A 25,171-nucleotide genomic window follows, 5' to 3' on the forward strand; every position below is an offset into this window, starting at 1 on the left:
AAGGTTTCTAAACACACTGCAGTAATACCAAAAGGAAGATGAAGGGCCTAAACAAAAACTAACAAGGAGGCATTAGGACTTCTGAACTGTGTTAATGCACAGGGCATAGTAACATACTCAGCAACATCAGGTATTTCAAAATTGTCACTGAAGACTGCTTTTATTTTCCGTTCTGACTTCATAACCACCATCCCTTTTGTATTCTGTTGAGAGAGTGAAAACAAGCAAACATAAGCCAGATATTAAAAAAGAAACTCACATTCATGTACTGATCCTAAGGAAGACATACGCTATTTTCTGACCTTAATTTTCATGCCTTTTCTCTCTCTCCATGCACCAACAATGAATTATATCTCACAATATGCGAAGAGCGATGAGGAAAAGAGTGGAGCTATAGCCATGGTTTTACTCTTGTACTATTTGTGGAAGACTTTTCATAATGCCTGTGCTGAAGAAGCACCCAATAAAAGTATTTGTATACTCACAAGCACAGCAACTGTAACTGTGTCTTCTGATGGCCTCATAGCATTGTCCAGAATGAATATCCTGTATCTTACTGGTTAAAGGAAGAAGAAAAGGTGTTCACATACTTATTTTCTGGCTTTTCTTTATAGTAATTACTATAGTCATAGAAATTTAGGTTGTTAAAGATCACCAACTCGAACTGTTAACCAGTTTTGGGAGGGGCTCTCATTGTAAGAAGAGAAAGACTTTCTGACTCCTCTCTCATTTCCATGTGTTTGCTCTGATATGCAGTGCAGACCCCACAAAAGCCCTGGCAGCAGGACACAAATGTTAAATCTGGGCTGGCTTGCATGTACAGAGATAGCTGTGGTTAAAAGACAAGGAAATACATTAGAGAGGATTAAGACATTATTACTTTTCTAAATCATGCCCATGTGTAACACCTATATTCAGCATCTGAAGTGAAGCATTTGTATGTTAACCTTTAGAATTTGGTGTATATATAGGCTTGTCCGTCTGAATGAAAATGTAGCCCTTCTTGGACGACAGGAGAATGCGGATTTTTTGAACAGTCTCCTTATGAAGCTCCCTGCTTTCACTGACAAGCAGAATATGTGGATTTTTACTCTTCTTGAATGTATCCTGCTGCAGATTTCCTGGCTTGACCTGAAAATAATGAAAGAAACAGACATGAAACTGGTGATCTTGGAGTTACACAGCGGTTGGCCAAAACCAGCTGAAGCATAATTCAACAGAAGTTACTCAACTTTGTCTTTCTTACCGAGTATTTCTTTGTAAGTAGAACTAATATCTATTCCTCCCTTTTCTGTCAAATGGCAATAACAAAAGCCCAATGACCTTTCTTCAGTCTACATGCATGTTTAATTCTAGCTACCATATCATTTTCATACCATAGAATCACAGAATGGCCTGGGTTGAAAAGGACCACAATGATCACCCAGTTTCAAGCCCCCTGCCATGCGCAGGGTCACCAACCACCAGACCAGGCTGCCCAGAGCCACATCCAGCCTGGCCTTGAATGCCTCCAGGGATGGGGCATCCACAACATCCTTGGGCAACATGTTTCAGTGTGTCACCACCCTCTGTATGAAAAACTTCCTCCTAATATCTAACCTAAACCTCCCCTGTCTTAGTTTAAAACCATTCCCTCTTGTCCTGTCACTATGCACCCTTATACTCAGCCATTCCTCCTTCTGTATATACACTCCCTTCAAGTACTGGAAGGCCACAATGAGGTCTCCCTGGAGCCTTCTCCTCTCCAAGCTAAACAAGCCCTCAGCCTTTCTCCATAGGAGTTGCTCCAGCCCTCTGATCGTCTCAGTGGCCCTCCTCTGGACCTGTTCCTAGAGCTCCATGTCCTTCCTGTTCTGGAGGCCCCAGATTTTGGATATGTTTCTTTGCTTAAATCTTGTACATGAGGTCAGAATTTTAGCTCATGCAGTTTAATACATTTCTAAACATCCTGCTCAAGATGAAGTTGATTTGACACCTCAGCTTTTAGCTTTAGACAGGCATGTCTAGCCCACGGCCCACAGCCCACATGGAACCATGGGCAGCTATTATTGCAGTTCCACAAGATTGTAAACTTTTTATATTATGTGATTATTAATGATATTTCTCAAGAGTTAATTGCACATAACTTGAGCACAGACTGTGTAGGTGACAGCGTAATGCTGTGGATGGGAGGGCTCAGTGCAGTCTCTGCCTCTTACCTCCACCACACACGGTTGGTTGAATTGAAACCTGCATGTATTATGTGGTGCACACACTTGTGCCACTTGGAAAGTAAAAAGCAGTGACTGCTGATAATAATATTTCAACCCACCTACATGTGTGTGCCTGTGAAGGCATGTGTTATCAAGAAGACATGTAATTTTTCTTATTCAATTATTAAGCTTGGGCTTATATTATAAAATAATTTAGCAAGTTAACATGTTCACTGTCAAAGAAACATCCATAATACTCCTGTGGTGCTGACAAATTTTGTAATTTTCAACTTCTCAGGAAGCTCAGAAGAAGGATAGAATAATTTGGGATGTGTTTTTCATTAGTTCTGCAGGATGTATTTGATTAATGTTTCTGCTATGTGGGGGAATATACAAGTAGTAATCACCTGAATAAACTTGTGTCTGTCTGCTAATCCAAGCATGTTAAAGGCAGATTTACAGAAGACACACATTATACCACATTTACTCATTTTTCCTCAGAATCTGTAAGTTCACTGAATTATGTATTTAACATACACTTCTTCTTTCTTCTGTGTGGAAGTAACATAAGTTAAATGTTTGAAGATAATGTCTAAAATACAGATGTACTTATACATAAAGTGTATTACACATAGATCAAGACAATTTCACTCACTGTGGCCTAGGCAAGTCAACAGGTTGGGCACCCATGGCTTTGCAAGTAAACAAAACAAAACTGAGTATTGCTGTGTCTTGCTTCCAACCAAATGGAGCCAATCAGTGCTACTGAACTAAGTGTTAAAATTCTGTCAAAGAATTGTGTGTGAAGCAAATGATGTAAAGCAGAATAAATCAACTTAAACATCTGTGGAAACGTTACATTCTTTGGATTGAGAGACTGCACATTTTTCAAGTATTCCCCCTTTTCATATGATGGCCAAGGAAATGATAAGGCCATGAAAACAGTTGAAGGATTACACTGCTGCACTTCCAGGAGGGAAAACAAACCCCTCAAATGAAAAAAAAAAAAAATCAATCAAAAAGACTTAACCCCCCGAATGACACAGATTTATAGAAGAATGGGGGAAAAAAAAAAGTTTAAAAAATTAATTTCATCACTGATCAACACTGATGAAAAGATCTTTCATCACCATGTGACAGTACCCTAGGCTTGATGATTAGGCACGGAAGAGTACAAGCCATCACTTTATTAGCTTATTGGATTAAAAGTGTTGCCACTACTGATGCAGATGTTTTCTCATTTCACTCTAGCAATCAATGTTATCTCTGTTCCAATCCATTTTTAACACAGATTATGATTTGTACCCAGGATAAGCATTTATATCATTATAATGGCAGACTTACCATTATTTTTTTTATCTCTTGGTAGTTGTTCCCCTGGTTAAGGTTGAAGCTGATTCTATCTGATAAAAGCCGATTTTTCACCTCATCTTTGAAATATGCAGTAACATGAACTGGGCTCTTTGCTCCATGAACTTGAATGGTTACTGTCTCCTGTGCACCCAAATGAACCACATTTGGTGCAGTGATGAGGAATCTAAAATCACATAGGAATAGATTGACCAATACGTAGGCTTTTTTTTTTTTTTGCATAGCATAATGTTTAGCCAACATGAATGTTAAAGAAAAGAACAGACTTGTCAGTTCCACTATCACAAAAATAGTCAAGGTTATAAGGGCCCTGTGGAAGTCAGCCATCTTACCACCCTTGCTAGTTAGAGTATATGTTAAAGAAGGCAGATACTCTCTGATTGATCCCCAAATTCTGTGTCATATAAATTAGATTCTTCAAAAGATCAACCCCTACAGATAGGAGAGAAAAAACAACTGCAATATGTCAAGATATATCTGACATTATGAATTCACGTAACTTCATGTAGAATCACGAGTTGGAAGAGGCCCACAAGGACCCCTGGCTCCACAGAGCACCACCCAAAAAGCAGACAATATTTCTGAGAACATTGTTCCAATGTTACTTGAACTCCTCCCTGTTGATCCATGCCCACCTCCCTCTGGTGCAGACCCTTTCCCTCACCTCCAGCTGCCCCTCCCCTGATGCAGGTCCATGCCATTCCCTCAGGCCCTGTCACTGTCACACAGAGCAGAGCTCAGTGTTGCCCTTCTCTTTCAAGACCATAAGCACTTCCTACTTTCTTTTCCAAAGGATTCGTTATGAGTGAAAAGTTAATAAAATAATAATATTTACTTACGAAGGTTCTTGCTGTGTACTGGCTAGCAGCAAAAAAAAGCTCGTCAAAAATACCAGACTTTCCATGTTAAAACTACAGCATCTGCAAAACAGAAATACGAAAAACCCACTGTCGATCTACCCTTGGTTTGCAAAGTGAAAGTATTGGCCAGTGGCATATTGCAGCTAAGTATATTACCCATCTTGGTTATTTATTAATAACTTCCAAAACTGTACAACCAATAATGATGGACATGTTAATAGTGCACAAATTAATAGCCTGGGGAGAGACATTCCAGACTAATCCACAGTTTTATGTTTGATTATTCATTCATTCTCTTCCCACCTTCAGTACGTACACCTTACAGTAACTAAACATCACGAAGAATGAAAAGTTTTCATGAATGCTACGAAGTCAAACCAAAAATTAAACAAGGCTAAAGAAATGGTTGTAAGTCAATATTAAATGAAGACAAATGCAACAAATTCCTTCTCTACATTATTACTTAACTCCTGGTATTTCTGTAGTCCAACAAAGAATAGAGGGTTTGTCCTTCTGGTTTAGACAGCACAAAAGGAACTGTAGTATATGTGTACATCTTAGTGCCATCTGTAGTTCATGATGGCAGTTCAACTCCTTTAACTTAAATGGGATTAAAACGGATGTCACTAAGCTAGTCAGCCCAATTTTCCTCTGTAGTCAAGACTGAGAGTTTTTTCAAAGGGTAATTAGACTCAACATAAACACGTAAAATGGCTCATTGGCTGAAGGCACTTGCACACAGCACAAATGACATATTATGTCTTAGGTTACGGAATACTCAAAAACTGAAGAAAAAAAATGCCTGAAACAGAACTGCTTGTGCAGGATCCTGTTTGGATAAAAGATGAAAGACTGAAACTGAAACTTTCTCCATTTCCCATTCTTGCAAGCCTGGAAATTGTTGTTTCCCAAACACAATTTTGTTGACTCAGAAAAATGGAAAAATGCCCATCTGATCTGCAGGCAGCTGAAATCCCAGAAATGATCACATGGCTGCCCACGAGTTCTGAAGTTAAACTGCCCTTTAGCATTCCACATTTAAGCTGGTATCTTTAATTTTTAGCAGTAGATGCCTTAAGGCAGCACACCTTTATTTTTAAGGGGACTCACAGGCCACAGTCCTGTGAGGGTGAAGGGACCCTCACCTTGCCCCACCCTCTCATTTCCACTGTAGTGATGCATTGATAAATCTGATTCAGTTCCAAGCCAAAATCACACAATTTCCTCTGGGAGCTCTGTCATACAAGACTCCAGCAAACTGGTGAAGAAGGGCAGAGATTTCTACCCCAAGGAGTATCTCTGCTTAGGAAAAATACAAGTTTTGTGGAAAAATTCTCTTGGGAACAGGGCTCTTGGTCTTTTTATGGAAGAAGTTTGCTAAGAAATGGCTGGCAAAATAAACACTTCTCACCATTACATAAATGAAGAGAAGATAATGGGAGAAGTTAATTAAAAGCAGCAGAAGATAAGCAGGATGGGATATGGCTCCCTCCTAGAAACATTTAACATTGCTGCCACATGTGGTCAGAACTAATGTAAGCACTGAAAAACCTCAGTCACAAAAGCAGGAACAAAATGAACGTGAATCATAGACTCATAGAATCACAGAATTACCCAGGTTGGAAAAGACCTTGAAGATCATCAAGTCCAACCGCAGCCTAACCAGTACCCTAACTCTAACAACCCTACACTAAATCATATCCCTGAGCACCACATCCAAACGGCTCTTAAACACATCCAGGGATGGCGATTCAACCACCTCCCTGGGGAGCCTATTCCAGTACTTAACTACCCTTTCTGTAAAGAAGTTCTTCCTAATATCCAACCTAAACTTGCCCTGGCGCAACTTGAGGCCATAATGAATGAATCATTATTTTTGTTCCAGACAAATAACAAAATGAGATAATAATAATAATAACAAATCAACAACTTCAAGCTGGGTGGCTTTTCGTTGGGAAAAACACAAGGATATCTCCTAGGTAAAGTGACATCACATGCAGAAGCCTGTAACATGGCCAGCAGTGATGTGCCACCTCTGAAGTCAAAGGGACTGTGAATTCACAGCAAAATCTCACCCTGGTTCTTGTCTCTGTCAGAGATTTCATTGTCTGGGCTGGCTTGTTTGTCAGGGGAGTGAGGTCTGTTTATACAGCTATACAAATAGCTCTTTGCTTTGGTGGCTGCAGTTATGCTTTGCTGCATTATGAACTCTCACTGAGACATTTTCATGGATTGCTTTTTAAAGGGGACTTTGCAAAAGCTCTTCCTTTTGATTTCACTTTTTTAATTGGTTTTGCATGCTTTTGTCCTCCTTGTGAGGTATGACTATTATACTGAAGTCATTCACTCCTATAAGCTGATTAATTAAATAGGGATTTTATCACTCTCTAACACAAGAGCAAGTACATACAGTCTCACAATTATTTATACAACTAGTCTTACAATTATTTTTGCTTAATTTGTACTTCTTGGAGTTTGTATAAAATGATCATTTTACTGCTTCTCTTGTGCCATAGATTCTTCATTTTGCCTGGGACTGCAGTTTGTAGTTACTACATGCATATACATAACAGAGAGTGATAAATTAAAATCTCCTATTGAAAGCCTTATACATGCTTGTAAGAGAGAACACATGAAAGCCACCCTGAAATAGCTTTTGTGCCTGCCTTTTCTCTTAAGGCAAAGTCCTCTCATATTTACTCATTGGGAACGCTATTGATTCTCCAGCTGACCCAAAGTTCAGTACAACAGCCTGGGATTGAGATATACAAGAAGAGACTAGCCAGCATTCACCTGGGGAGATGGACTTGCTCTCCTTTCAGTGACTTTGTCTGAACCTTGTAGGTTTTCACAGTGTTGTGATTACTTGCAGTAGGTTTATTCTTTGGCCCAAAGTCCTCCATGTCCTTTTTGTACTGAGGTGCCCAAAACTGAACACAGTACTCGAGGTGAGGCCTCACCAATGCCAAGTACGGGGGCAGGATGACTTCCCTAGTCTTGACAGAAGCAAGGATGCCATTGGCCTTCCTGGCCACCTGTGCACACTGCTGGCTCATATTCAGCTGACTGTCCATCAGCACACCAAGGTCTTTTTCCATCAGGCAACTTTCCAGCCACTGCTGCCCAAGCCTGCACGGTTGCCTGGGGCTGTTGTGACCAAAATGCATGACTTGATACTTGGTCCTATTGAAACTCATGCCGTTAACCTTGGCCTTTCAATCCAGTCTATCCAGGTCCCTCTGTAGTGCCCTTCTCCCCTCAGGCAGATCAACACTCCCTCCCAACTCGGTGTCATCTGCAAACTTACTGAGGGTGCACTCAATCCCCTCATCAAATGTTGATGTCTTCAGAGGGTGACTGGTTGGATTAACACCAAAGCCCTCCTGTCAACAGTTAGGATAGACATACCCTGCCCAAATCATGTAAGATACACATTGTACTTACAGAAAAATCATAGAATGCCTTGAGTTGGAAGGGACCTTAAAGATAATCCAGTATGAACTCCTCTGTCTTTCTTAAAAGAACTTAACAGATTTTTACATTACAACACTAAATTAAAATTCCCCCTCTTTCTCTGGAGTCTTCAGGAAAGTCTGATGGCTTCTTCAAGCACACTGCAGATGTACATTTAGGCAGAATGCCCAGCTTTGTTTTCCATGGATAAAAACCCTAACAGCATTTACTCACACATTATAAACATCTGCCTCAGTGTTTTCAGTGTGATAACAGAAAGTGTTGACTCACTGTGGCAGCATCAGTGCCTCTGACCTGGTCACAGACAGGATGTAAACATGCTCTAAGACAGATAATCCTGCAAGAAGAATCTGATAGATCTCCCAGTATCCATGTACTGCTGCTGCTGCATGAAGCAGCTTTGAGAGAGATTTGGAACAGTTTGAAAAAAATAGAGCCCTGGTGCCATCCAGTGGTGAGATCATAGAATCATAGAATGGCCTGGGTTGAAAAGGACCACAAGGATCATCTCGTTTCAACCCCCTTGCTATGTGTCGCCAACCACCAGACCAGGCTGCCCAGAGCCACATCCAGCCTGGCCTTGAATGCCTCCAGGGATGGGGCATCCACAGCCTCCTTGGGCAACCTGTTCTAGTGCATCACCACCCTCTGAGTGAAAATTTTCCTCCTAATATCTAACCTAAACCTCCCTGCCTCAGTTTAAAACCATTCCCCCTTGTCCCATCACTATCTACCCTTGTAGACAGCCATTCCCCCTCCTGTTTATATGCTCCCTTCCAGTATTGGAAGCCAACAATGAGGTCTCTGCAGAGCCTTCTCTTTTCCAGGCTAAACAAGCCCTCAACCTTTCTCCATAGGAGAGGTGCTCCAGCCCTCTGATCACCTTAGTGGCCCTCCTCTGGACCTGTTCCAAGAGTTCTACATCTTTCATGTACTGGGGACCCCAGGCCTGGCTGCAGTACTGCAGATGGAAAGACTGAAAGGTACAATGAAAAGCTTTTTGCTGGCCACTACAGCTTATTGCCAAGACTAGGGCTTGCTGCTTGTCTCACCTGTGTCCTTTCTGAAGTGGTGACTGAAGTCAGAAGCCTGACCCGACTCCATGTCTTATGGATGTTCTGATTTACTACAACTCCCTCCCCTCTTTCCACTCCCTGTGGGTCAGAAGCTTATCTGAGAACACAGATGCCTCAAAAACGTGGGGCTCCTACTCCCTGCTCCAGCTGCATTCCACTTATGATGAGAAGGGAGGGGGGAAACATTGCTTTAAATCATCCTAAAGCTCTCCATATTTCATGGAAGGCAGAAGGTTTGCTACGCCTCTAGCAGACCTAAAAGTGCCTTAAGGTACTGTGATGTAAGGCCAAAATTCTAGCACTTTTCTGGCACATGGGAAAAGGCAGAAAAGATCTTTGGCTCCTCTGTCATAACACATATCACTGGGGTTAAAAGAACACAGAGGAAAAATACACCCACTGAGGATATTTATCTTACTCTCATTACTTATTCCTCTTTGCAGTCTGCTGCTGGCCTTCCTGCCTTCTTGTCAGGGATATGGTAGAAATAATGGCTGGTTTAATTGTATTTAAGGCGCTTTTAAAGAATAAATAATCCAATCTGCAACTGAAAGCAGCCTCACTAAGGAGTCAGACAGGCTGGATACTCTAGATAGGACAGTGCAGGACCACATGGAAGTAAGATCATGTGTATAAGCTGCAGAATAATGCAGTTATTACCTCAGCAAAACACTCCTCATGCAGGTGAAGTTTGTGGCATTCCCCCACTTCACTGCAGCTCATGGTGTCTCTGGGAGAGGCCCCCTGACCACCTCTGGTCTGTTTGCAAGGGAAGCCCACAAACACCATTACAAGGCCATGTATTTTCCCTTGCCCTTCCATACATTGCCTAATGAAGAATTATCTCCAGTTAAAAGTCTTGAAACATGAAGGTAAGGTCTTAGGCCCAAGGCTGCATGTAGATAACTGATCACACTGCTCTTAGCAGGTTTGCTGAGTGTCCCGCTAACACTGTGTCAGAGAGAGGAGTGGAGGGAGACTGACTGAGAGCAGCTCTAAGAGGAAGGGCACAGACATGGGTGTGTGGGTAAAAGTGAGGATTAGAAGGCAAAATAGAGGTGTGGCTCTCCATCCAGTGCAGTCACGAAGGGAGATCTGACCAAGCACCATCTCCCTCCTCCTCTCCTGCCCTCAGCAGCAGTGGCCGAGCTGCCCTACTTTCTGTTTCCCTTGGGAACCCCATGGTGAGCATATTTGTTGTCCTGTCAGGTAACTAAAGCTGTGAACAAAGGGAAGCTGGTAGCTCAGAGGGGTTTAGGAGATGCACATACGTAGGTTTACATTCACATGCATGGGCCTGCATGTACCTCTGCACACTTGTGGGCTCATTTGAAGGAGATCCCTGGAGGATGTTTTTTCTGGGACTGTGTAATTGCTGAAAAGAACAGAAGATGGCACATTTTCTGCATTATCGGGCAGCAAAAAATGCCATGGAATAAATACAGAAAGGAACTAATGGGGAGGAGAAAGAGGAATAAACTAAAGCAGAGGAAAACAGAAGGAATCAGCTAAGCCCAGCCTACATCAGATTTCTTACGTCTCCGATGTTAACAGTTTTGTTAGCACAGAAGGCCTTTTTTCTTGTTTTTAACACATCGATGCCGTAAGGGTTGATTTTAATAGACTGAATAAAAACCTGCTCAGTCGTGATGCATTTCATTTCCCATTCCTAAACTTTTTATGGAGGCTGTAAAATGCAGCTGTGTGTGGTTGGTGCTGGGTTTATTTTTTTCTCCCTTTTTTCTTTTCTTTTTCTTTTTTTCCCCTTTTTTCTTTCCTACTTTTTTTTTGTTTGTTTGGTCAGTTTACCAAGATCTGATTCAAAATGACAAACAAGGCCCCTGAGAGCTTTCCTTTTGAGATCAGTCATTTGAGAAGTGATAACAGCAAATGGAAAAACTAATTACTCTTTGCCAGAAAATTAAGAAGTAGATAAACAAAGAAATAAACCAGAGATGATGACAGAACTGTTTGTTCTCAAATGCAGATCTTTCTAAAAAGTCAGCCCACCTTTGTGAAGCTGCTCCCACAAGCAGGTACCTTTTAACTCACAGGTACCCTCTTGGAATCATAGACTCACAGAATCATAGATTCTATGATTCCCAGCCTAGATTGAAAAGGACAACAGTGATCATCCAGTTTCAACCCCCTGCTATGTGCAGGGTCGCCAACCACCAGACCAGGCTGCCCAGAGCCACATCCAGCCTGGCCTTGAATGCCTCCAGGGATGGGGCATCCACAGCCTCCTTGGGCAACCTGTTCCAGTGCGTCACCACCCTCTGAGTGAAAAATTTCCTCCTAAAAGCACATGTTTATTTCTTTTCTTCCCCCTCAAATCTGCATTAACCAACAGTTTCACCCAAAACATGTGACAGCAGCAAGAAAAACCCACCAGCAGAAATTGGTGACTCACCAGGCAGGATGCTTCCCACACCTTGAGCCTATTTGGTCTCTCTAGGAGCAGGGCTGAAGTTAGGTCTGAGGGCTGATGGATGCTGAGGGCTCATGGACCAAAAGGACCTTGTCCAGCCAGAGTGCCACTTGCACAGAGGAGTGACAGCTGATGGGCTCTTGGGAATAAAACCGCTCCTCTGTTGTCCTGTTGGGGATCCCTGGACTGTGGCAGGGCGCCACAGTCACCTCTGAAGGCAGCTCTTCGTTTAGCAGCTAGGTTCCCTCTTTCCCCAACTAGATGTTTAATTCATGCCTTCACCAAATGAAAGAGACTCTTAACATGTCTGGGGACCTGGAGAAAGGCTCACGTGGCCCTGATGCTGGCAGCATCCCCTGGCCCCAGTGGGCACATGCTCACTGAGACAGCATTTCTCCTCCATTCCAGGCCAACAAGCAACTACATTGCTCACAGCAGTGGTGGGAGGGGAGCCAGGAGAGCAGCAGCCCAGCAGAACAGCTCTAGGGGAACTTTGCCCTGGGGAGCGTTGTCCAGCCTGACACTGCTATTGGCATAAAATGGAGAGAAGAGACACTGAAATGTGGGCGTTCTGAGCACTTTGGTTATTTAACTTCTCTTTGCCCCGATTCATTTACTTGCCATTTACTGCATGTTCTCAAGCCTAAGGCAGTCTGGCAGAAGGGCAGTGCTCCCTGGTATCCTGCATCAGACCGTGACTGAGAGGCTCAAGCTGGAGGCAGAGATGGTGATTGCTGCTCCCCAGAGCTGTGACCACCAGAGCAACCACCTGGAGGGCAGCCCTGAAGGCCCCCAGTTTGCCTGTTTTTTGCTTCCAGCAGAACAAATCAAATCAGCCTTCCTAACCCTGAGCAGTCTCAGCTTTTGGCTTTGACTCTAACTGCTGGGACTCCTTCCTGGAATTCTGCTTCCCAGCTTGTAGCACTTCACCCTTGTGATATTGTCTTGAAAAACCACATACAAATTAAATAATACATAGCACATAATGTAAAAATACAACCACAGAAATAAATTCTGTGCTATACACCTGTATGCCAATATATATTACGTATTATATGAAATACACTATTACACCTATACATAAATTTGCATATATATAAAACATAATAAAACCCACATACAATTTATGTAGTAGTAAAAAACGCTCTTGACGCGTATGTTATTGCAGTCATGTTTTGAAAGCAATCCTTTTGCTGGAGGATTGGGTTCTCAGCCACTTCATGAGGAGATGTGGATAACACGCATTACCACAGCTGACAGCTCCAGATGGGAACTATGGGCAGTGCCTAAAAGCTGCAAGTTGCTGGTTTGAATTATCGGCATCACCCTTAGCATTCATCGAGTTATTACGGATGTCAAATGCCTTTCCTGAGGAAGCTGAAATATCCTGGAGGAAAAATACCTGTCCCTAAACCTCATTCTGAGAGGCAAATGGGACAGGAAAAAGCTAAGCTGCCATGCACTGAGCACTCAGACAGAAGCTGTGGTTGATGGCCCCACATGGCAGTGCAGGGTGGGAATCCACCACAGCTGAGATGGTCATAAATGGGTGCAGCTGCAGTACAGAAAAAAACCTGGCATTAAATGAAAATGGCTATTGAGTTACCCATGTTTATCACGGCTACAGGAAAGCAAGAAGAGATTCCTGCTTCTGAAACACATGTTTTTGGAGAAGCCAGTCTGGTAAAAAACAGTTGTTACCACAGAAAATATTGTTGAGAGCCAATGTTGGTGATCCCTCTGGGCACAGCTTCTATTTGATCGCTTTTGTTGTTTGTGCCTCATGATACACAGCTTCAATGGAGTTGTTTCTTTTTTTTCTGACCTGGTTATTAAAGTTTACCTACGTTGGCATCTGAGGGGCATTTATGTGATGTGAACGTGGTCTGATGCCTTTTAAGGCATGACATGACTGAGCACATCTCCGTGCATCATAGTGAGTCGGTGGTTGGTGTTGAATGTTTCTCTTCAACAGATGCACTTTGAGGGTGGATACAAATCTTTCCTGTCCTCCTAATAGAACAGGCCATTCCTGCTGATCAGGGCAAATGAGGTCTAAGCCAAATTTAGAGAGCATTTCAGGATACTGGCAAGACTGCAAAGTGTGCCACTGTGGAGGTACTCTGTGGCACTGCTGTGTCATGCTATGAGGTGGCAAGAAAATGTCTCCTATAAATCATAGAATCATAGAATGGCCTGGGTTGAAAAGGACCACAATGATCATCCAGTTCCAACCCTCTGCTGTGTGCAGGGTCGCCAACCACCAGACCAGGCTGCCCAGAGCCACATCCAGCCTGGCCTTGAATGCCTGCAGGGATGGGGCATCCACAACCTCCTTGGGCAACCTCTTCCAGTGTGTCACCACCCTCTGAGTGAAAAACTCCCTCCTAATATCCAACCTAAACCTCCCCTGTCTCAGTTTAAAACCATTGCCCCTTGTCCTGTCACTATCCACCCTCCTCTATAGCCTCCTGACATTTCACCACTGTTTTGTCCCCAGACACAGAGGCATGTGGTGTTGTGAACTATTAGCCAGTTGCTATTCTAGCATTATTTTCCTGGACTTGAACAGTCCCTGTGGGCGACAGAACAAACTTTCCATGTTGAAATCCAAGTCTTTTCCAAGAAGTGGAAGAAAAGCTCAGCTGCATCCCCAGGAGATCCAGCTTTACAGAATCTGTAATTTATATTTCGGTCTTACCAGGATTGTTTTGGTTCACAGACTTGTAGGGGTTGGAAGAGACCTCTAGAGACCACCGAGTCCAACCCGCTGCCAAAGCAGGTTCCTTAAACCATGTCACACAGGTAGGCATCCAGGCAGGTCTTGTATATCTCCAGAGAAGGAGAATATCTCCACCAGAATATCTCCTCCACCTCCCTCGGTGGTTCCATTGGAAATATAAATAAAATCACCAGCTCACCTTTTAGCTCTGCCCCAACCTTCCTCTCCCTCAGTGCCTTACATATTTATGTCTAGATCATATGCCTTCACAGGATGTGCACCAGGAAGAGTTGTTGACTCATAAAATCATTTTAAGCAGCCCTCAGCTGGACATGTAGGCAGATGTGAGGTGCAGGTAACTCACCTGATAGACACCTAGTATTGATGCTATGTCAAATGAAAGCTTTCGTGTCCTCTTATCCCCCCAAAAATACCTATATATATTTTTTCTTGTATTTCATATTGTCAATTGCAAGTAACCTCTATGGTAACTGAATTAGAGCTTTTGCTAGAAATAATGCTCAAAACACACTGGAGACAATCAGTTCCACTGCATTAACTGGAGAAGTTCAACTGGTCCAGCTGCAGTTTCACGCGTTATGTGGAAATTTACTCTCAGGAATACTTGTATCGATAAAATGCAAGAAGCAGGAGGTAGGAGGGGGTAGCAGGAATTCAGTGCATGCTTGGGCACTGGCCATTAAGTGAAGCAAGACACAGTTTCAGAACCTTCCAGCTGTTCTCTTCATTTTTATGGAAAGTCAGCAGATAGTTACCAATGCAACAGTAGTAGCAGGTAAATTCTGAATGGGTCATTTCCTGAGATAAATGATAAGAAAATAGTATAGGTAGTGAAGGGGACACGGAGGAGCACAGGAACATGACAACCAAGCCTACAAAGGACTTACAGACCCACCGCTGCTATCTACAGATATGGACATTTTTGATGTTCTGCAGCTGAAAGAAGTAATCCCTCTGTGAGTCATGAGCGCAACTCCAATGATTACAAAGCAGCCCCTTTGCTGAGCACCTTGAGACCAAAAGGCAATCACTGCAGGAACACTTACTGTAAATGCAGCAATAAGCTTATAGCCTTCAGTTGATGTAACAAATTCACTCTTCATAACAATGCGTTACTGACCACTCTCCAATGTGTGGTACTTATACACAGATTTTAGATTAGTAACAAAACAGAAGTAGTTTTATTTTTATTTTTTTTTTCCTGATAGAAATACCAAATATCACAGCCACAGACATACATAAGAAATTGCTCCAAATAAATATGCATGGAAGGATTTCTGACAGCTTGATAACAAATTTAAACACAGCAGTTACTGCATAAAGGGTTTAACAAATGGCATTACTGCTAGTGGAATACGTATCTTCAGGGAAAAGAAGACTGAATAACTAATATGGAAATAGATTAAATATATATATAAAATATTCAGTTTATTGCATGGATAGATAAATATTAATATACTTGTGCATATAACTGGGGACGAGGCACTTATTCGGGTTAGTATAAACAAGGTCACTTGTTAAGCAGAAGGAAAAATGTTAATAAGCCTCCAAAACCTCTTGCTGAAATTCCAAACCTTGAAGCCATAATAACAAAGCATGCTGCTACAGTCATATTTAGAGTTCACTGAATTGTAAGAAATTCAATTTCCTGGGGATGGAACAAACCTGGCAGGTCTTACTGGGAACACTGGGATATTTTTTCCCAGGCAGAGGACTTTGATACTTGACTCATGAATCTCGCTAATTCTTGTCCAGCTTTTCAGTGTGAGCTTTGTGTTTTATTTTGTTACCAACAGGTTTGTTGAATGCTTTTTTAGAATAATGTCTGCTGGATAATCCCCATCAATCAGAACCTTCCACAGAGCTGTAATCAGATGTTATTCAAAGCAGTGATCCAATTGTCTACCAGCCTCAATATCTGGCTTTTAGAACACATCATTTTTTAATGTGGTTTCATAAAAAGAAATAATAATTATTTTAAAAAGAGATTTTTCTTGCAAGCAGCTTCAATGATATTTCAGTCTGTTAAAACTGGAAAGCAGAAAAACTGCTCTACTGATAAACACCCTCATTCTGTATTTATCACACATATATTTTAAAAGATCTTCTCTGCTTACACAAAACGGGCATTTTATAATTATTAAAATGTTCTATTATTTACACATGTCCCATTTCACTGTAGGATCACAGTCTGAATACGCAGGTTTCTAGGAGACAAATTCTGCCTTTCTTGTAATCAGTTATTTCACCTATGGGCACAAGGGCAAATTTGATCCTAGATTACAATTGTAACTTAGTTCTGAACTTTAAACATAAAACACATCTGTGGCTTAAGTCTTTGATCAATCTTGCACACATAATACGTGGATCACAAAACCAGGAACTTCATTACAAGAGTAAATTAATGTCAGGTGACCAGGGAAAAGGTCTAATGCACTGGGCACGTCTTGTGGATAATTATTTCAGGCTAGAACTCAGGTTAATTAAAATAAAAGATGACTGCATGACTTTAATAATGGAGCTTTGACCCTCAGGTTGCTGAAAACATCTTTCAATTAAGTAGTCTGAACAACAGTCTTCAGAAAACCCAAGAAAAGACGGTACAGATTCTGACCTGATCTGCTGGGTGAAAAACTGACGAAGCCTTACGAAATGAGTGAAGTCACAACAATATAAATCCAGAGATAACAGTGCGAGTCCCTCTGTTGGAATATTCACACCGTACCACAAATCATAGCACAGACATTCCAAGGAGAGCAGACCTCAACATTTCTCAGCCTTATGGACGACTATGCAGAATCGCTAAGTTGGGTCTCCCTGTGTTTACAGCCCACCACAGATAGAATACAAAGCCTTAGGGGCATATTTTTGTTCAGAGGCAACACTCTGTGCTAGAAGAAGCCAGGCTGCTTTCAGGCTGGATCCTGGTAACTCAGATCTCTACAGCACAGTCCCCCAAATGCCAGATGATTTGCAGCTTGAGGATAGTTTGGGGGTTGCCAGTTTCCACCACTAGAGGCTGTGGAAGGGAACAGGTTTTTCAGCACCAATCTCAAGAGCCTGCTTCAGATTCTGTTCAGTTTATATAGTTGAACTCCACTGACTTGAAAAGATTTATTTACATGAAATGCTAGTGTGACAAATGGGACAGTCTTCAGGATTATACAGAATCCATGGCCAAGCATTTGGCAGGATATTGTTAGGGCAGAACAGGTCCTGTCTGGATAAAAAAAAAATGTGATGGGACACTGTTGATCCAAACTTCAGTGAGACGTTATGCTGCCAGATTGTCTACATTGAGAAAGCTGAGAGAAAATCAGAATCTCTCTTTCAGAAGTAGTCATTTGTTAAAAAAAAAAAATAGCCCAGCAATGACCTAGCATGTTTGTCAAAATATGCTATAATGATACACTAATAAATACTACGTGATTCAATCATGTGGTATTTTTTTCCTCACTTTGTTGCCATTCGACCATGGCAACTGACAATCACATGCTGGATTCAGTATCACGATTCCTAGGCTCAGTTCAATCAGAACTTTGTCCTCTGCATTTTGAATCTAACACTAGGTACTGAAATACTAATGCTTGCATTTCCCAGCAGTGGATATACACTTAGAAAAACAATTTACCTTATAACACATCCACGATCCGTTATAAACTTAAGAAGACATGTGTCTGGTTCCTGTCAAAAACAAAATTCTTTCTGGATTTGTTGTATTCTTTGGCTTTATATCAATATAAATAAGGAAAAAAATAGGGAAAAAATTCTGATTAAATAGCTGAATAAGAGCTTGCAGAAAAGAGTACAGATTGCCTTTTGTGACATGCAACTGATTACAATGTTATGCCATCTAATCTAGCTGTCTTTTGAAAAAGTTGAGTTAAAAATAAGGAAAAAAACCCAAACCTAATTACTGGTATAGCTTAAATGAAGTCAAAGTCTTACAGGACATAGGATTCATGCCTAAGGCACTTTATCATCTTTCAGCCCAACTGCAGACACTGAGTTCTTTGTGAGAAACAGTACAAAATTTAACTGAAGAGTGTAAGTATTCCACCTCTCAAGTATTCAGTATTTCTAAAGAAACAGATTTCCTCTCTTATTACAGACAGGATCTATAGCACCTCTGGATAGTTTCTACTACTTTTGTTGAAATGTCAGCAAATACAAAAAAACAAAACAAAACAAAATGTTCTCCCTTACAATGCAGTTCCTTGAACTCCTGCTAAAGATTAGTGCATGATATATGGGCGTCACAATAACCTTTTGTGCAAAGTGGGAGATTCAGTATGGATTCTTCTACTGTTGATAAAGGCAGCAAAAGTTCAGGATAAAAAAATTCAAGTAAATCTAGAAGCACGTGAACTTTTTACTCTTCACGAGTCATCATGATCTGCTGTGATAAAAGTGCAGTTCAATTTTGTTTTGACGCACCCTGGAGACTTTGGATTGAATCCTGTGGTCTTTGAATCAAACCTCGGAGCTGTCACTGGTGTAGTTATCGGGAAGCATCATTGGTTCATTGCTGCCTGACTTCTTAGTGGCTTCCTTCTTCTCAGAATTAAGTCTCCGCTTCAGCAGCAAAATGATGATTGTAATTAAGCAGATGGCAAGGAAAATGGCAGCAGCTCCACCAATGATTGTGACTATGCTGACCCCTGAGCTCTGGCTGTTCAGTTCTCTGGGGAGAACACCATTGACCACAACCTCCCTTTGAGGGATCTGTTTCTTGCTGGTGCGATCCAGTGCTATGTGCTGTATGTTTGTCCCTCGGTTGTTTTCCACTCCAATGTCTTTTGCAAGTTCCGGAGCCCCCACAACTCCTCTCTTATGACGTCTCTGTGTGGATGCTACTGGGCTATTTCCACTAAAGAGTGAGTGGTACTGCTGCTCCACGCTTCTTTTGCCAATTCCGCGGTTAGCGTTCTCCTTTGATCGTACAGTGTAGATTGTATGGACATACCACTCCCTGCCCAAAGACACCTAGAAAAACACCATTTTTTGCTTTTAAACATACATGCACAATCTGGACAGTGCTATAAATGGACAAAATCATTATGTTGTTTCTTCATATTCTCATTCTTTTGACAGAATGAACGCAAAAAAATTACTGCATTGCTGGGAGTAGATTCTTTAAATCAAAACCAAGGTATCAGTTCAGTAGGGTCAGGTTATGAAACCATTTTTTATATTAAGTAGGCTGTTCTCTTAAATACTCCATTGTTTATGATGGGACTTAACACTGAATGGCCAGGAGTAGGATTAACTACTTTTTCTAATTTGTACTTTTCAGTTTGGCATATCATTTGGCAAATACTAAGGAGGTAAATTCTAAAGAGGAAACAGCTGGCTGAGTCATACAGATCTAAAGAATTAAAGTAAACAGCTGATGGGTTAAACCTTTAGACTTCAATTTAAAGGCCTTCCCATCCTTAGATGCAAGCTTGTGAAGATGATTTGCAGAGAAAATGTTGTATCAATTAGATTTTGATGAAGTTCTCTATAAACGTTTACAATTATTTTATTCTGTGTCTTAGACAAGAGAGATAGGAAGGAATAAAACAATGCTGTGTAAGAAGAAACTTAAGTTCTTGGAATGCATAACAATCATTGATATAATTTCTCCTTAGATTATGGAATGAAACAGAAGAAAATCAATATTGTCCCTATAGGAATCATCTTAGAAGTATTCCAGATTTTACATCTTGAAATTTGTAAGCACTTATAACACTGTTTAATTGTACTGAAATCACAATAAATCTTTCAGTTGGCTTCAACATGACTTAAAAACATTTCTTGTACAAGTGTTTCTCCTTGGTTCTGTGTCTTAGTACTAAGCTATAGAAATCATACCTGAAACAGAGGAGTTGAGTCCACTTTAAATCCATCAGAGCCTGGTTGTTTAACCAAAGAAATTGCTTCAGGATCATCTATTGCAAGTTTTGCATTAAAAAGCACATCTCCAAAGCTTGTGGCTTGTGTCTCTGGTTGAGCTTTATCCTACAAGGTCACGGAGGCAAAAAAAAAACAAACAACACCACATTTGTAAAATACAGATTTGTTACTCCCAGGTTGGTTTCAGATTAAAAAAAAAAAAAAAAAAAAAGTGCAAAAATTATTATCTCAATAAAAGTGTATCCTCCCAGAACTAGAAATCTTACCACAATCTTAAATCTGTACAGAAGAGATGGAGAATCAGCAAGACATCCATATTCGGTGTTGGATGGATTATACTTGGGTACATATCCATCAGCTCCTGTACACAGGAAAACCTTCTCAATGCTACAGTAGAAGGAATCACCCAGATTTTGCACTGGATCCACCATCACTCGACCATAAATGACATCACCTGTAAAAGAATGCACACAGTTCACATTCTGTTACACTGGAACAGTTAACACAATACTGAAGCTAAACAAATAAGTCTAGTTAAGAAGCTTGGTGCAGTTTCTGCTCACCTCAAAAGTCCAAGCTGAAGACTCTCAGTCTGCCTACAGTTACATCAAGAATTTACTTGAGACACCTTGCCACCCAGCCTTCACCAGAGGGTGCTGCCAAAGGCTGTGATCAAACTGCACTCTTCCACACACTCTGAACCATTATAATAGCACTAGGAAGCCACTTACAGTTGCTATAATTAGAACCAGTTCAGAAGCTGCTTTGAATTATGGGCTATATTCAGTTCTTAACTCAAGAACTGTTTACAAAGTGCACAGCATTTGAGAAATGGCATCAGTAACATCAGCTCAACAGCTCAGATGTAAAGTGCCAGTAGCAAAGGCAAATTGCAAAAGAACACATGCAAAGAGAGCTAAATCCTTATTCCTAGTTTGTTTTGACTGAGACAGAATCCTGAAAGTGTGAACCACATATTAAAGGTCTATGATGAGTGCATAGTTTTACCTTCTGAGAAAGCAACATCACTTTCTTGTCCAAAACCCATTGATCCATCCGATAGCCAGAGTGTCTTTTTGGAGAGAAGGAACATCTGTGTATTCAAGCTGAATTCAGCAGCCACTGGGTCACTGACCTAAAACACATCAGTGCTTCAACAAGCATTCTTTAATCACTTTCAAAACACTGATCTTCTCCCCTATGTGCTATTCATCAGCTCCGCATACCTACATGCAATAATACAGCTTAACTATACATATTTATTTGCACTAGAAATATATCGCTATATGTTTTACACACACACAGCCTCTAGCTTATCTGCTTCTGTGATTGATGAGACTCTGGGCTAGTTTCTTCCCACCACATTTTTTCAAATACCAGACAATAAGGAGCCCAGAGAAACTTATATGTGTGGTAATGTGAGGAAAACATTTTCCTCATTATCTTGTCTCCTTTTGACTCAGCTTTTTTTCTCTATCCCATTTTTACCCTTACACTGAAGTCCCACCTCTGTTTCTTATTCTCTGGCATCCATTTGCAAGACTAAGTGATGCAGGAGATCTGTATATATATCTCAGACAATATATGTGAAAAGGAATTAAAACATCTGAGTATCTTTTATGCTAATATTTAACTTCATATATTTGACATAGTTATCTATGATTTTTTCCTTGTTTATGTAATAAAAGTACAATAAAACATTATTATTAGCAGCAGGTTCTCACTGGGCCGTGTACTTCATACCAACATAAGTTAGAAGACAACCCCTATCATAAAATCATAGAATTACCCAGGTTGGAAAAGACCTTGAAGATCATCAAGACCAACCACAGCCTACCCATAGTACCCTAAAAACCCTCTGCTAAATCCTATATCGGCCATAAGAAAAAAGAAAGAATATAACAAAAGTTCTGAGGAGAACCCAGAACTCAAAGATACATTTTATGCATTCAAAAAAAATATATTATATATATATATATATATATATATATATATGTGTGTGTGTGTGTGTGTGTGTGAAAGAGAAGGAAAGAAGATACAAATGAAAACATTCTTGCTGGCCCATAGACAAAGGTGTTGATGGAATGAGATATAACACCACCACTAAAAACTGCTGCCACAATATATGCATACTACTTCTTCAAATCCCAGATCCTAAAGGATGCCAAAACTGTCAGAGCAACAGGATTTATCAAGAAGAATGAACAGCTAGAACATTTTTATAAACTTCATGGAGAGGAACCCTATCCCCATAACCTTGTCACAGAAATTATAGTAATTAAAAAATCATTTCCAATCTCTTTGGGATGCTTCCTTCCAAATACTTGGATTCAAGCTACTGGTTTGTGATCCCACAGCTTCAAATATCTACCTGAGTCAACCAGTTTTCAATTCTGGATCTGAAAGAGAATTGAGCATGTCCTCATCAAACTCTTCCTTGGTAAAGTAAGTGTCTACTGAACTGGAAACAAAAGGCATGTGCTAAACTGAAGGCACTGACTTCAGCCACAGAGTTTACAATGGCAAGAGCGATGGCCTGGATAAATACTATGCATATAGCTGAGAATACATCTCTTATTCATTGTGTTTGAAGTGACTATTTTTATTTCAGTTTTACATGTAAGACTCAGTGCTGCCAGTGGCTGATTTACAGCAGAAATTTATGACAGTAATTTAAATGTAATCACTTCTGCTGTCCAACTAAGGAATTTTAAACAAAAGAGCACTTAAAAACATAATCTGTGAGGGTCTGCTGAATGAAAAAAACAGTTCAATCTGCCTATTTGTCATACTCATGAACTTTGCCTGTGGAGGGTTTGGCACTATATATATACAAATCCACCTCCATGGGATACCTGGTACCTCAAGAAGCAGATTGCTCCTGAGACAGGTTCATCTCAGGGTGGCAAGTACTAAGGGAGTAGTTTTGTCAAGAGGTAGTCATGAGCATTTAAAGAAAGGAAATGCTGTAGAGACTGGAATATAGCAAAGATTGCAGTTTGGATGCTGTCATGTGCAGGACATCCTAGAATGAAGTAGTGGTAATACAAATGCTCAGTAGTGTTTCAGGCTACCTGCTTCCCTCTTCTAGGGCCACAGAAAGAGGAAAAACGATGGTGAAGATGGAAATACTGAAGTGAAATCTTCACAGAGAGAACACAAAAATATCATTTCTACTTGATTTTTACATCTTAAAATGGGCCCTCACTCCTAAACAAAGAAAACTTAAGTGAAGGAAATACAAACAAAATAATTCCAAGAGGATAAAAAGTCTCATACTAAAAATACCAATAAGATAATTCAATACAGCGGCTGGGACAGTAGAGCAATAACTGAGAGAAACAATTTTTGTTGTTCTATATCAGAATTTGATTCACAGTCAAATCTGATCCAGTTTGAAACTGGCACTCAATGACTTCAGCAGGCCTATGCAAGGTATCACAATATTCTTAGTCTAAGAACTAGCATTGTAGTGTGAACTTTCATGCTCACTTCTCTGTCTCCTGTTTCTTATTTCAAAAACATGGACACTAATGTTTATTCATTTGTGCAGAATGCCTGAAAGTCTTGTTGGATCCCACTTTAAGACCATATATTCTTTCCATCTATGATCAAAGGAAACAACAATGGACCACAACATTTCCTGAATTCTTTTCACTGTATCTCAAAACAATGAGTTGGCTTTGATTTGAAAATTGCTGGTGACTGGGGCTAACCAGCAACATTACTTAGCGATTATGACACTGTTACAGTTGTGTACCTTATCCCTAATTTTAAGCTATGTACCTGAAACTCGCATACACTACACTATTAAAGCTTTATCTGATATAAGAAACCCTATAGCAGCCATTTTATTTTCACAAAATCATTCTCACAACTTGAGAAATTTGCTCCTTAGGCTTCTTCCAGGTAAGATAAAAAGAATATCCCTATTCTACTTTACCAATTCTGCAACAATTTTTTGTTACTGTTTTAAATTTTCCTCAAATAATCACCATCTTTCTTGCTTGTGTGAGGGCTGGACACAAGATGTGGTCCAGCACTGCTGTGAAATCTTTGGAGTTCCTAGAATCAGATTAGAAATGCCAGATGAAAGCCAGAGTGCTGAACTAGTAAAAATCCTCCCCTCCCAACTCCAGCCATTCATTTTTTTTCCAGAACATTTTCCTGGGTTAATTCTGAGAAGGCAGGTTTTATGTCAGATCAAATATCACCTCTCTGTTTCACCAGAACTTAATGCTGTATCAGGAATCATCTGTTCTCCCATAGCTGGCATAACACCAAATGAAAGCATAAAGGCTGCATACATTCTTTTGCATACTCTGGCTAATTCAACAGGAAACTGATTGTGTATCTCTGGCTGATCCACACTGCATTTACACTGTAAGATGATCTAATAGCATACATCTATACTACTAATGAGCATGAAACCACAGCCACATTGTGCCAGTCTTGGTTGTATTGGCTCCAAATAATAAAAGTAATAAAACTTCATCCTCACTTTTCCAAAGATCATGCTAGCCCTTATGACTAGTGATCCATTTTGCTGTGGCTGAGATTTTTCTCAGTATCACAAATAAGTCTTAAAGCTGAGTATTTTAACAGTGTTTGCTATTTACATCTCCTCTGCAGTTATTGGAGGAAGTCCTGCCTTAGGACTGGATCAATCTTACTCTGAAGGTCCCACTTCCAATACCAGAAATAGTAACCATCACACAAATCAGGGTGAATGAACACCCTTCTGACTATCACAGAAAAAGAAATAAAGATTGTCTATGTGTCAAGGACAAAAAAAATCACTTGTGCTCCTACATTAACCTTTCCACATTGGGTAAAACTAAATAGAAGAAAAAAGCATGTTCTGTCACTCCAATTTTGGGACTGGTTTGTTGTAAGCTAGTAAATTAAATTTCTCGTACTATAATTACAAAGGCAATCTGAGAATTAAAATGAAAAGGAAACATGAAGAAAATATCATTGGGGTGCTACCTGCTGGAATCGAATATCCAGATCAAATGTGATCGGCTCTCTAGGATTGCAGATCACCGGTAGGCTGTACTCCTGATGTGGAGCAGTTGTACAAGCTATCAGCTTTACTGTATAGGTCCCAGAATAGTCTCGAACCT

At 40.6% G+C, this 25,171-nt stretch overlaps 2 protein-coding genes across 3 annotated transcripts in view; both read right to left on the reverse strand.

Annotated features, from left to right (window-relative positions):
* Window positions 1-11,678, reverse strand: part of LOC107308202 (complement C4-A-like) — a 44,534-nt gene extending 32,856 nt beyond the window's left edge. Inside the window, exons 1-6 of the mRNA XM_015851903.3 lie at window positions 11,387-11,678; window positions 4,403-4,483; window positions 3,537-3,729; window positions 948-1,131; window positions 486-556; window positions 118-203 (exon numbers count right to left, since the gene is read on the reverse strand). Coding sequence (XP_015707389.2) covers window positions 118-203; window positions 486-556; window positions 948-1,131; window positions 3,537-3,729; window positions 4,403-4,467 — 599 coding nt within the window. The 5' untranslated portion in view covers window positions 4,468-4,483; window positions 11,387-11,678. The remainder of the gene's footprint in view (window positions 1-117; window positions 204-485; window positions 557-947; window positions 1,132-3,536; window positions 3,730-4,402; window positions 4,484-11,386) is intronic.
* A 3,620-nt stretch (window positions 11,679-15,298) lies between these two features.
* The window catches only part of FREM2 (FRAS1 related extracellular matrix 2), a 107,927-nt gene continuing 98,054 nt past the window's right edge, over window positions 15,299-25,171 (reverse strand). The window contains exons 20-24 of one of the 2 annotated variants that reach the window (XM_015851908.2): window positions 25,035-25,169; window positions 21,054-21,180; window positions 20,312-20,499; window positions 20,004-20,150; window positions 15,299-19,133 (exon numbers count right to left, since the gene is read on the reverse strand). In XM_015851908.2, coding sequence (XP_015707394.2) covers window positions 18,621-19,133; window positions 20,004-20,150; window positions 20,312-20,499; window positions 21,054-21,180; window positions 25,035-25,169 — 1,110 coding nt within the window. In that variant the 3' untranslated portion in view covers window positions 15,299-18,620. The remainder of the gene's footprint in view (window positions 19,134-20,003; window positions 20,151-20,311; window positions 20,500-21,053; window positions 21,181-25,034; window positions 25,170-25,171) is intronic. The other variant, XR_014948724.1, reaches the window with a different exon arrangement.

This window comes from Coturnix japonica, chromosome 1, assembly GCF_054131305.1.
Source record: "Coturnix japonica strain WE chromosome 1, WE-NBRP24, whole genome shotgun sequence".
Lineage (NCBI taxonomy): Eukaryota > Metazoa > Chordata > Aves > Galliformes > Phasianidae > Coturnix > Coturnix japonica.